The 13,418-nt window shown below is 35.8% G+C and overlaps 2 protein-coding genes across 3 annotated transcripts; one reads left to right on the top strand and one right to left on the bottom strand.

Annotated features, from left to right (window-relative positions):
• Positions 1 to 363: 363 nt before the first annotated feature.
• LOC124433852 lies at positions 364 to 13,358 on the bottom strand. 2 transcript variants are annotated; one of them, XM_046983657.1, is made up of 7 exons: positions 12,897 to 13,358; positions 12,529 to 12,831; positions 6,757 to 6,928; positions 3,046 to 3,496; positions 1,929 to 2,712; positions 1,458 to 1,653; positions 364 to 1,216 (listed from the first exon to the last, which is right to left on the bottom strand). In XM_046983657.1, exons 1-7 carry the CDS (start codon positions 13,047 to 13,049, stop codon positions 1,008 to 1,010), a joined length of 2,268 nt encoding a protein of 755 aa, XP_046839613.1. In that variant the 5' UTR covers positions 13,050 to 13,358; the 3' UTR covers positions 364 to 1,007. The 2 variants fall into 2 exon arrangements, with proteins under 2 accessions (XP_046839613.1, XP_046839614.1); XM_046983658.1 differs by having other exon boundaries at positions 12,556 to 12,831.
• On the top strand, positions 5,834 to 6,886 carry LOC124433867 (CGG triplet repeat-binding protein 1-like). Its single transcript, XM_046983695.1, is given in 1 exon segment — positions 5,834 to 6,886. A coding segment is annotated over 1 exon segment (663 nt). The 5' UTR covers positions 5,834 to 5,896; the 3' UTR covers positions 6,560 to 6,886.
• Positions 13,359 to 13,418: the final 60 nt, after the last annotated feature.

Here is a 13,418-nt window from a genome sequence, read left to right as displayed (position 1 = left end):
TTTTGGTTTTCCTTTTTTTTTACTTTCGCTTTATTGATCATAGGATGTATATTTTGACAAAATCACCGCATTTACCTCACTAGCAAAAAAAAAACGCGAGAAGAGATGAAGGACTAGAGACAGCATGAACGAACAAAACATTGCGTCCAGTTGCTTATGCGTTTGTCATAAAGTTTTTTTTGCCTTGATAATATCAAATCACTGAGGCAAGACAATTCCCATTGACGACGGTTATTATCTGTTTACATTGTTGGATAAAGATCGCGAAAAATATAAATGTTGTTAAATTTTCTACGCACATTAAACTTCGTTTTCCGCTTGTAAACAGATTTCGAATTGAAACACACAGCAATTTCAAAGGGCTTGTTTTCTTAAATACTTTTATTATTTCTACTCGGCTGCTAACAAGATCTAAAAAGGATTCAAAAACAAAACCAAAATCTCCCAAATTTGGCCAAATATGTGAACGATACCTACAATGAAACGTTGTACTTGCTGAAGACTTGTACCTAAACATTTTATAGTTCCATTAAACAATGATTTTCGTGGTCAAATTTTCCGGATTTTCCTTTATTTTGAAGGCCAAAACACCAAGCCATCCAGGGACGTAAATATACCACAGACACTTAATCTGGAGAATGTGGGATGCAGGCTAGAGAGATTGCACATCAGGGCTGCGCACAACTCGTAGCCTTGGATACAAGGGGTGCAGGAGAGATGCCAAAATACTAATATTCCAAAATTCAAAAAATTAAGCAAAAGCATTCTTGATTTTAAAATGTTTAATGGCGCACACTTCCCAAAATCTACCAATCGTAATAAAAAGAATTTTTGTCATTTGAACTGTTGTCTTCCTCCGTGACTGCATGGTCAATTTTCTCATCTATACACCACGGGAATTTCATTCGTATGCAAGACAAACATCCAAAGACGGTAAATTTGGTTTGAAATGTGCTAGTTTAACTACTGTCGCTAGGTGGATGCTGGAACCATATTCATATTGAGAACTACGTTTTTGAAGGCGTCGCTCCATGACAAAAGCATACTTCACGTAGAAACGGATGCGTTTTTCTTATGCAATCTGATTGGTCTTTGTATGCGTTGATTCGGCTAAGTTGTTGATTGACGTTTGGAATGCCGCTGATCAGTTGCACCGTAGACTCGTACATGCCGTTGTTTGGTGACGTTATCAGTTGGAGTTGATACATGCATCCTCCTGCGAGCGAAAAATGATGTTTTTAAGAATGTTTACACAGGGACTGCGAAAGATGGTTGATTGGGAGGAGGTGCTTCATATATGTTATAATCTGTAATCACAATCGATTTTCAAAGAAACTAATAAAGTGCAATATGTATATAAATAATATCCTCCTCCCCCCAGTTATCAACCTTCCGCGGTCCGTGCTGTAAACATCATTGAGCATGCGCATGGCCAAAAGAAGACTTCAAAAGTTTACCTTTGAGAATCTTGCTCATCGTGAACTGTCCACGATTCGTTTCCTCTTCTCCTCCTTTTGACGTGATGAGCTTCGCCGAGATGACTTCTTTCAAATTCAGTCGAGCGCATTTTGCCTCCACGCTATTTTTTGTCAATCTTTCGTTGATCATGTCAACTACAGCTGACGCACTTTTTTGTACGTCTTCATTATCGACCTGAAAGCATAAGTGAAACGGTGAGTGATTCCACGTATTCATAATGTAAAACTAAAAATTCTTTTTTGAACACTTTGAGTTGAATTTAATTAAATGCTAATTATACTTATGTGTGTCTAGTTGGATGTGATTAAGTAATTCTTATAACTATGAAGGAATGTTATATGCAGTGCGGTAATTTAATTTAATTCTTATAACTGTTGATTAAACTTGAAGCAAATTTGGCGATTTTGTTTTTCCCTCGACAGGAAATCCTTTACGAAAACCTACAATACCTCAACGTCTTTCCAATCCACGCATGGGCAGAAATGAAAAGGGATGCCAGCCTGCTCGCAGGTCCTCCATCCTATATCAGTGAACAAACTCTTGCCGTGAGGAAGTTCCCGAGGTTCGCGTGGGTACATGAGGATATGTTGGAATGTAGCGTGAATATCAAACGGCGTAGTTAGAACATGTCTGTTCCTCTGTATATTCTCGTAAAGTTTTGGATAGACCTTTTCAAACCACTCCGGTAAAGTGACTGACAGAAACGGTAGCCGTTCCTCCATGCGTCCAAGGACGGTAGAACGTACGAAACCGTATCGTAAACCATGATCACCAAATAATATAAGTATAGTGTTATTGAGGTAACCTTCTGTTTTGAAGTACTTTAAAAACGATAAAAGATCATCTTCAACCAACGATATGAAATTGAAATTTTCGTAATGGCAAAAGTCGGAGCTTATTTGAAAACCAAATTTCAATTGATTGGGATACGCTTTGAAGAAGCTTTTTATACTGTTGAAGCTGATATTATAAATGGCCTGCGAACCAAGGCAATGTCCCTTCACGTAATTCATACCACCAACCATCTTTTGGTACTTTGTCGAGAGTCTATCCAACGCTACGTACCATAACGGTAGAAGGTAATGGTCGATTGGCGGTTTGCAGAAACTTTTAAGACGTGTGGTAATAGCGCCCCAGAAAACCTCGTCTTCATTGTAAAATGTTGCGTAGCCATGCGCACTCATGTCTTTGAATATCCATGGCCAACGATCTAGGCATTTGGCAGAAGTTTTCCTACAAGAAGAAAAATTTTGTTGAATACTTCACTTCACTTACAAATGTAATTACATGGTTTTATTAACAGCAGCAATAGAATCATTTGAATGGTAAGTAATAGTTACTCATGATTACGTCATCATGATTACGTCATCAAGATTACGTCATTAGGAGAAGTCCAGGTGTAGTGATCATCTCTAAATGTGGATCATCCTGGTTAGCGAAGTCCTGAGGACTATTGCTGTTAGGACTGTTAATGATTTTCACTATAGATATCAAAATGTCAGTAAACACCAACACTAGCAGTCCTTGTGACAATCTACATCTACAAATATACTATATATATCTAACCCTCTTCTTCCTTCAGGCAACTCATCAATATGTCGTCCAACCAGCATTGCTATCAATGCTGCAGTTGTTCCATCACCAACAATGGATTGCGCATTGAATATTTGTGATTTCAAATCATTCTTAAGGTACTTGTATATCGGATCTAGCTTTCGTTGAAAGTGTGCATGGGAAGTAGAATCTAAGCCCACCATCATAATGTTCAGTGGTATTCCTGGTTTCTTTTGAGGAACTCTGTTTAGTATTTCATCACGAGAATTCACTTCCATGTGAAATTCTTTTTGAATTTCATTATCTGTTTTGTGAATCTCGACATACACCATGTCTTCGTTAAGGATCACCTCTGGCTTTGATGGTGTAAGGGTGCCTTTTTCCTTGACATTAAACCATTCTCCAGAGTTGCTACGTCCTGTAATAACTTCATATTCTGCCTTGATTGCTCTTAATCTTCCAGCTATAAAACAACACTTATCCATGAGTTTTGGCGCATCATGGTACAAGTATGTTCATAATTTAAAAATTTTTATACACAAATATAACAAACAAAATTTTTACCAAACATAAGTTATGTAGGTGCACAATATGTGTAAATGGAGAAAATGGGGACCCAGGGATGTATGAAAGGATAATTAGAGGCTTATGCAAATATGTATAGAACACTATAACTCTTTATCCTTGATACATATCGAAAATGGTGTTGTGCTTTTTACATATTGCAGTTGATTGTTTTCATATATCTTTGATGTTTGATGTATTCTTAGTTGTTAGTACCTACAAGTAAAAGTGGTTTTTTAAACAGGTGCTATTTTACAGACATTCTGGAATTCCGCGGTGCCGCGATTTCGCAGAATCGATCAAAATTCGCGGAATATCGCGGAATTTTAATTTTTACACGTGGTTTTCAAAATTATTCCCTGAACTTACGAATTATTTGGTGTTCTAAATGAAGTCTGGAGCGAAACAACCAGGGACGCCGGAACGGCAAAAGGGCAGAAGGAGCAAGCCTTTGTGGAAGGGCACATTAGTGAAATATACTAAAAATAATCTCATATTGATAAACAGCAAAGAGATGTGCTACATGCAATATACTGTATAGAAGCACATGTCCGCAGTGTTGGTCGATAAATATTAACGATAATATAACTATCAAACGATGTAACGTCACTAATTTACAATTTGTCATGTATTGTATTTTCCAAAATATTTAATTCTTCTTTCATTTCTCTGTGAAAACTCTTTAGCAATTACGTCTATTTCCACCATATCCATGTGTTGCTTCTGAATGTTGGAGAACATAATATCATTCAGATGATTTCCTTCAGTGTTTGACCGCAGCCATGTTTTGAGACGACGCATTACGCTGAATGTGCGTTCGCACGAGGCAGATGAGAGTGGCACTGTGTAGTATAGTATAATTAGTTTGTGGATCTCTGAGCACCTTTTCTTTGCTGACGGCATGGTATTGAATATCTCTGCTATTGTTGAAATACGCGTGACTTCTGTTATTTTTTTCTTCTGATCCGCGTTGTAAAGCCCAAGAATGGTGGGAAGATCATCAAGCTGCTTTCTTAGAGCATCTTTATCAATCAAAGAATTGCTTAATCCATCTAAAGATACTCCTCTTTCTTTCATAGAGTTAAGTAACAGTTTCTTGATACATTTGATCTGGAAAAGATCGCCTTGTTCAAATCGCGATCCTAGACCTGAGATGATTGCATCAATGGCTTGGTAGTACGAGCTTCGCATTGGTGTTATATTCGCACTGTTGTAAACTGAGGCATCTGTTTTGTGATTCACAGTCTGAGGCTTTTTCAGTATTGACAGTTATTACAGTGTCAATTCCGCTTGTTGAAGCAGAATCAAAATCATGGCTTGTGTTTCCTTTTGCATACAGCGATGTTATTTTAGATTGACCTGGTTTAGCCGCTGCTTTCGCTAATTCTTTTGCTGAATCTTTTTTACATCTTTCTGCTCTTGGCATTGCAGAAAAAGCGATAAGATGCAATAAATATTCCTTTCAAAATCATCAGTGTTTAGGTGACTGAGCCATTTATGCCAGCAGATGTTTACCATTAAAAATATCTTTGCTATACGTCATGTTCCAGGTAATTTTTTGGATTTAATAATAATGAAAGGAATTTGCAAAGGTATTGTGATTTTTAGTTGTTTACATTTAAAAAAGGGCGTTTCACGGTTGTCGAGGAATCCGCTCCTCAACTGGTTCACTAACACTCTTCGCTTTGAACCTTTTATTTTACAAGCCAAACAATCTACAAGTACATCACTGGAGTATTCTTACGCTATCTATTAGAGTTAATTATTTACTTGTTATTTATACTATCGGTAATTGCATAAGTCGAGCTTTCCTTTACGTCATTAGCAGTACTCACTCTTTCATTGTGTTTCAAGTTTTCACGCGTTGCAACAAAAAAGAAGAACTAACTAAACAAACAAAGAACTTACAAGACGTTCTTAAAACAAAGAAATGTTAAAGGAAAACTAACATAGTTACGACAATTTTATTGCTACGCTAAAAAGAATGCAATATCCCACAACGGTTAAGTAGTCTTTATCTTGGATTAAAAACAATAAATTTTCAACCTGTAGGGCACTTTTGCCCCCCTCCTGTCCACCTCCAGAAAAGGCAAGGGGGGCCGTTGCCCCCCTTGCCCCCCCAGTTCCGGCGTCCCTGGAAACAACACTAGTGCGTTGCCTTTGCTAGTTGCTACGTCTGTAAAATTTTAAACAAAATGGAAGTACTTCCGTTCCGTTCACGTAGTTTATTTAAATTAAATACGAGGAAAAAATGGCGGCAGTTTATACGAGCGAAGATCATTCAATGTAAGCTTTGCGGATGGATAAATTTGTTGTGCAGAAATTGTCCCAAGTTCCTCATCCAAAGACAAAGTCACACCTTTCTGTGAATATAGATGCAAAACAGCGAGCAAGTAAATATCCGTCAGGAACTTTTCACGTGGATGATGGTCTGTTGTTCTGTTCAAAGTGCAATGTCGTAATTGATCATGTAAGGAAATCCACCGTCGATGACCACCTAAAATCAAAGAGTCATGCCAAAGCAAACTCTTTTGGAAAGCAGCAGTCTGTCAAAACAGCACTGAAATTCTCTAACAATGCAAAGGCAGAGAAAATCAAGGTTTGTCAAGAATGGATATTTGCATGCACTGCGGCGAATATTCCGCTATTAAAATCTGATAACGCATATCTAAGAGAGTTCTTGACCACAAGGGTAAAAAATGGCGGTGCTATTCCTGGATCCTCTCAACTGCGAGATGAGTATCTTGTTGATGTATATGTTGTAGAGAAAGAGGAATTGAAGTAAAAATTTAACGGTAAAAAAGTCGCTATATTGACTGATGAGCTGAGCGATGATGAGGGACGCTATGTAATGGATGTCCTGGCTGTTATTCTTGATTTTGATGAACTATCTCCTCATGGCAATACTTGCGCTTATTTACTGGATACACATTTTTTTTCCGCGGAATTCCAGAATGCCTGATTTTAATACCTAATTCTATGTATCAACTAAAATATTCACTATATGCATGTGACATGTATAGACTTCCTGTTCAAAATGTTTTTTTCCTTCATTGCTGGACAGAACTTTGACAAATCAAGTTTTTGGCTGAAGATCAGAAGCCAACCATAGAAACTTTATTCAAGCAAATTACTGAGATGAATGAACTTTAAACATACCTGATGTTAGCGTCAACTTTCCATTTCTATAAAATGTCAAGTTTTTTTCTCCTTTGCAAACCAGAGGCTCCACTTTCTTTACCATTTTCATGACAGTAGAATCAAATGGGTCAATGTTGGGAATATTGCATATCTTGTTTGATGTTTTAGTATTCGCTTCTTCCCTTCTTTCCTGAAAGAAAAAATGAAATAGATTTCAAAATAGCAAATACCATGGTGAATGGTGATAATAACAATGTAATAGTTCTTAAAAGAACTGTTTTAACCAAAACACTAACCAAACAATTCAAAATAACCGTTATTTACAGCTAGAAAGAGACACTATGCATTTCGGCAGACTTCTCGTCAGGTGTCAACGTCTGCTAAATGAGAACCTCCAAACCATGCTATATTTATAACGTTACAAAAGGTCAATGTCATCCCTATTTTTAGAGATAACACTTAAAACTCTCGGTGATATTTTTTGCATGCAATGTGGTCTTTATATTCTCAAAAAGAACTATTCTTCCACCCACTCCCAAAGAGTCTCTCCCTGCTCAAATATCAAGCAATGTAGTCTACGAGTTTAAATGTGAGTGTGATGTTCGCTATGTAGGTAGGACTTCTCAAAGGTTGAGTGAAAGAATAAAACAGCATGTACCAGTTTCTGTCAGGAATAAAACTGTTCCTTTACGACAACTACCAAAACGTGGGTGTAAAAGTGAAAATCCGATTCTATGTGATTCAGCGATTGGAAAACATCTTTTGAGCAATACTCGCTGTGCCAATGCTTATTCTGATGAAAACTTTAGAATTATTAAAAAATGTCGCTCGTTATTCCAGCTACGCGTCATGGAGTCGGTATTAATTAAATTGACTAATCCTGCCCTTTGCCCGACAAAAGAATTACGTGTTTAATCTGTCTCTGTTTTAAGTGTTATCTCTAAAAGTAGGGATGACATTGACCTTTTGTAACGTTATAAATATAGCATGGTTTGGAGGTTCTCATTTAGCAGACGTTGACACCTGACGAGAAGTCGGCCGAAATGCATAGTGTGGCTCACAAGGGCCACCACATAAAATAAAAATATTAATACACACACAAAATAAAAATACACACACAAAATACATTATACACACACAAAATAAAAATACACACGCAAAATACATTATACACACACAAAATAAAAATACACACACAAAATATGATTGCGGGCGCTTGCATTTGCTCGTAATTTATCGTTTTTGTTTTCAAAGTTCTAATGGTTCCAACTTCCAGTACATAATAAAATTCATTGATTTCACTGTGATCAATTATTTCAAAGTTGCTTACGATATTGCTCCCCGTATTCTGGTTAAAATTAAGGTTAATGTGTTGTCCTGGTTGCGGCAACAATTCCGGCTCAGTCTCGGAATCAAACACGTACTGTGATGATTGCTTATCAGAGCAAAACATTACACGCTTGATAACAGGTTATTTCAATCGTGGTTATCCGTATGGGGCAATCGTCAGACTTTTGCAAACCTCCGGTATTCTGATGTCTATACGGACGTTGAAGCGCCGCTTCAGATCTTCAGGACAACACATTAACCTTAATATTAACCAGAATACGGGGAGCAATATCGTAAGCAACTTTGAAATAATTGATCACAGTGAAATCAATGAATTTTATTATGTACTCTGGAAGTTGGAACCATTAGAACTTTGAAAACAAAAACGATAAATTACGAGCAATTCCGAGTAAGCCGACACTGCAAGCGCCCGCAATCATATTTTGTGTGTGTATTTTTATTTTGTGTGTGTATTTTTATTTTGTGTGTGTATAATGTATTTTGCGTGTGTATTTTTATTTTGTGTGTGTATAATGTATTTTGTGTGTGTATTTTTATTTTGTGTGTGTATTAATATTTTTATTTTATGTGGTGGCCCTTGTGAGCCACCGTAATAGTGTCTCTTTCTAGCTGTAAATAACGGTTCCTTTGAATTGTTTGGTTAGTGTTTTGGTTAAAACAGTTCTTTTAAGAACTATTACATTGTTATTATCACCATTCACCATGGCATTTGCTATTTTGAAATCCATCTTTAAGTTTGTCACCACGACAAAGTCGATCGTGACTAAAACACCACACGAGTACATACGAGTACATACGAGTAACATAGGAGTACATACGAGTACATACGAGTGACATACAAGTACATACGAGTAACATAGGAGTACATACGAGTGACATACGACTATTTTCTGGTCAACAAATGAGAAACAACACAATTTCTTCAATACATTGATATTTGCGTTTATTCTTCCTTGTATTTGTGTGGACTTTGGGGCAACCATTTGATGGATTTAAATGCTGAAAAGGTATTTTACTTTCATACTACATTCATTTGTATGTTTTAGTTGAATTTGTTATAGATATTTTGTCGATGCGATTTGCCAGTATTTGAGCGCTTTTTGAAACACTTTTACCTAGGAAATACATATTTATGAAAGCGATTAAATAAACAACGTATAAATAATGCTTTCAAAACGTGCTATATGAAATAAATGTACATTATATTTGAATTAAATGACAGTTGCACTGTGTTACGTATATATATATCATATTACGCGTACAATTTCAGCTTACTTTTAATGTTTTTAAATGTTTTGGATCCTTATCTATAAAGTAAATGGTTTGAACCCGTGAGTATCGTTACATGTTTGTAAATGTAGATCGTCCAGGTTTGGAATAGTCCTGAGAAGGACTGTTTTTGTTGTTGTTGACTGACGTTTCGACAACCTTAGCGGTAGTCATCTTCAGAGTCAAAATGAATGTATAATCGCTTTCATAAATATGTATTTCCTAGGTGAAAGTGTTTCAAAAAGCGCTCAAATACTGGCAAATCGCATCGACAAAATATCTATAACAAATTCAACTAAAACATACAAATGAATGTAGTATGAAAGTAAAATACCTTTTCAGCATTTAAATCTATCAAATGGTTGCCCCAAAGTCCACACAAATACAAGGAAAAATAAACGCAAATATCAATGTATTGAAGAAATTGTGTTGTTTCTCCTTTGTTGACCAGAAAATAGTCCTATGTCACTCGTATGTTCTCGTATGTTACTCGTATGTACTTGTATCTTGTATGTTACTCGTATGTCACTCGTATGTACTCGTATGTCACTCGTATGTACTCGTATGTTACTCGTATGTACTCGTATGTACTCGTATGTACTCGTGTGGTATTTTAGTAACGATCATTGAGTTCTATAATAACTGGAGCGGCTATCTCAAGCGCGGCCTTAGATATCTGATGACGCCAAAAAAATGGCGGATTTCGTCCGTTGCCGCTGAGATTTACCAAAATTAATCGCTTTTCCGAAAATTTCACAATTTCCCACTCCCTCCTGAGGAAAGAGCGAGGAAAATGTATGTGTGTATTTGGGATTCGGCAAGCAAATTTTTGATGAAAATCAAGATAAAAACCTTAAATTCATAACAGCGAGTCAACTGTGGTTGTCAGTAATGTGCTCGTACGAGGATGCATTTATAACTATCGACGAAAGACCTATATGTCGGCTACACATGTATGAATGCAGATGTGCGTCGTTTTCTTACCAGCGTCAAACTTGTTTGATCGATTAAACTCTTTAGTCTATACAAAAAAGTATATCACAGTTCATCTCCACGGTTCACGAGAGAGAAGTTAGCTTATTTGTTATCATTGCTATTTTGCTTCTTTTCATGATGCAATGGGCAATGGCTTTTTTCGCCACAATTGTTGGATTTTTACTTGTTTCTTTAAAAAAGTAAATATTAAATCTCTGGATATTTACGGATTTTCTGTAATTGAGTTTCATATTAAATTTCAAAAAGACTCAAGTCTGCATAGGTTTGGTAAATGAAAACAAACAATATTGTATAGAAATTACTTTAAGTAATCTTTTTGTGATGTTCTGAAGTGCAACTGCATCAAATACTTGTGAAGTTGTAGCACATTTTGATTTTGTTGTATTGATATATGAATTGGGCAAAATGCAAATAATCATCAAAACACTTATGTTTCCAATGGTGTTTATAATTCATTTGTAGTTTTAATATTTCTACCCTTCTTGTTCACTTTGTTTTGTTTTTCCTATATTTGCAAATAAGTACACAATTTGAATGATTAACACAGTTTTCACCTCAATAATAAATTTCATAAGCAGTTGGTAGTGCATTTTGTCCTCTGAGTATCCACATCTGGTGTTTTGTTCATACAAGAATGATGAAGTGCAAGTAGATATGTCATAGCAAGGCAATATAACCAAATGAATCAAATACCTATAGTGTACTTTTATGCTAGAAGCTTAAAAGCTTTTTAGAAATTATAAAGTTACTGGATTATATTAACCATATATCATCAATCTCATGAAAAGAAATAAGAAGCAAAAAATTTGTAGGAAAGCTTTGAAAAGTGAAAAACTTTTCTTTGAAAAAGTAGCAATAATGCATATGATAAATCTCCATTCTGTACTTTACTAGGTAAAGAAGCTCAAACTGTTTCTTAAAGCAAAAACTGTTATAATGAAGAAATATACAGTGCAGTAACTTTAAAAGTTTCATCACTGAATCTTTAATGCTTCAGTGTAGTGCATTAGATATTAGTAACATTTATACAACACTCAACTAAAATATTTTGATAAAGATATGACATGATTTAAACATTAAGTTATATAAAACCCAATGGCTTATACAGTTTGATGTTTCACATCTGTATCAAGTCATCAATCTCAGTACAAATGTTTATATAGGCACAAACTTTATGGCTTTCCCATTTTATATCTTTGTGAATTGACAATTCATTAAGACACACACACACACAACCTTGCCATCTTTCTTTGGTTCATGAACTTTAACTTCAAAGCATTCAAGGCATCCTTAGTGAATCCATTGTCTCCATCCATAGAATTTGACCATGATCAAATTAAATAACTCTGGATAGGGCAGACAATAAATCAATTATCTTTACAGCATTATCATTTTTTTCAGACTCTGCCTGGTCAATAACATCTTCCAGTCATCTTTACTCCTTGGTCTTCCCTGCATGTTGTCAGCAAATAGAACATAACAAGCTCTGCTCCAAATCATGGGTACTCTTGGGGCTGATCATTTCGTTTTGATACTTTTTTGCTTTAGGGAAACTATTTTGCAAATAGATGGGTAAATTTACGACTTCATGCATTAACAAATGACAGAAAAGTATGCAGAATTTTATAAACAAAAACAGGAAAACATCAGTATATTTGGCGTTCAAGTCAGTGTTAAAAAAACGATCTTTAATATGTATTTTAATGGCTTTTCAAGTGCATGTATAATTGCTTTTCAGTTTTCAATCGTCGACGGACTAAAAAACCAAGCAACTATCTCACCTGTGAGAAGCGATATGTTCCTTTTTGTGGAAACTACGACATCCAACAATTGAACGATTGAAGTGTTGGCATTATAAAAGAAATGCCAAAAAAGATATCGTCACAGAATATGGAACTAACGATATCCATATTCTGTGATATCGTGTTGGTTTTTGAAAAATTCTTTATAATTTACTACAGACACCAGGGGGAGGTCGAGAATATTATTTTTCTGCAAAGCGATCATTTCAGCGGAAATACGTCCTTTGGCCGCCATTTTTTTGGCGACCTCGCCCCAGTAAAGTTAGCTGCTCCAGTTATTATAGAACTCAATGGTCACGATCCGACAAAGTCTCTGTTTCATTATTTAAAAAATGAAATATTAAAAAACACGATTTAGCACATGTCAACTTACTGATGTGAACTTAGGTAAACACCTTACCCTCACCGGCGCACATTCGTCTGATTCTTTCAACATCAAAAGGTCTTTATATTCATTTTTGTATGTGGTGACAATACCAAGTGAGAATTTCGGTTTGCCATTTTTACCACGCTTGAATGTGGCCGTTTTCGTTCCGAAGTTATAAGTCACTCCGAAACATTTACTTCCCATGTTGAAACACATCATTAAGGCTTCTTCGGTTTCTATTGTACACGAGTCGTTAGATAGGGAGCTTGTACAATGGAAATCCGCCTGTATTATATCTAAATTATCCACCTAGAAATTCGCGTGATATTATTAAATTGATTGTTGTTTACATTTAACACTAAATATAAACTCACCTTCACGAAATACTTGTCGTAGTTGTTGTAATAGTCAACGCTGTATTGTATCGATTTTAACAAGCAATATACTGCTATAGCGCCGACGACTGTTCTCGCAGTCAGTTGCTGCCGGACATTACGAATCAAAAATGACTTCATCGGTTTTAACATGTTTTCCCGAGCTAGAGCAATTTCTATTCGAAGCGAAGAGGTTTAAGCTTCAAAAAACACACGAATACGCAAATTTTGAAGAGACGTTTTTGGTTCCTTGCCTTGGTGATAACAAGAGTGGATTCTTGTAAATTTTCTTATACTCGACCAAGGAACCCTAACTGAGTATTGCTGTGTAAATCAATTTGTTATGCATCCCTCAATATCAAAAGCTTTTGAACGGCAAAAATGAAAGTCGACGATTTTTTTGAAAGCAAACATGTTTCGACGTTATCATAATGCCATCTTCAGTGCAGAATGGTTACTGTTAAGTTATATGATACGTAATATGATATGAATAAATTAATTACAATGAATAGGACTATGATT

The sequence above is a fragment of the Xenia sp. Carnegie-2017 genome, unplaced genomic scaffold (assembly GCF_021976095.1).
Source record: "Xenia sp. Carnegie-2017 unplaced genomic scaffold, XeniaSp_v1 HiC_scaffold_14, whole genome shotgun sequence".
Taxonomy (NCBI): domain Eukaryota; kingdom Metazoa; phylum Cnidaria; class Anthozoa; order Malacalcyonacea; family Xeniidae; genus Xenia; species Xenia sp. Carnegie-2017.
This window is presented reverse-complemented; position numbering and strand designations above follow the sequence as displayed.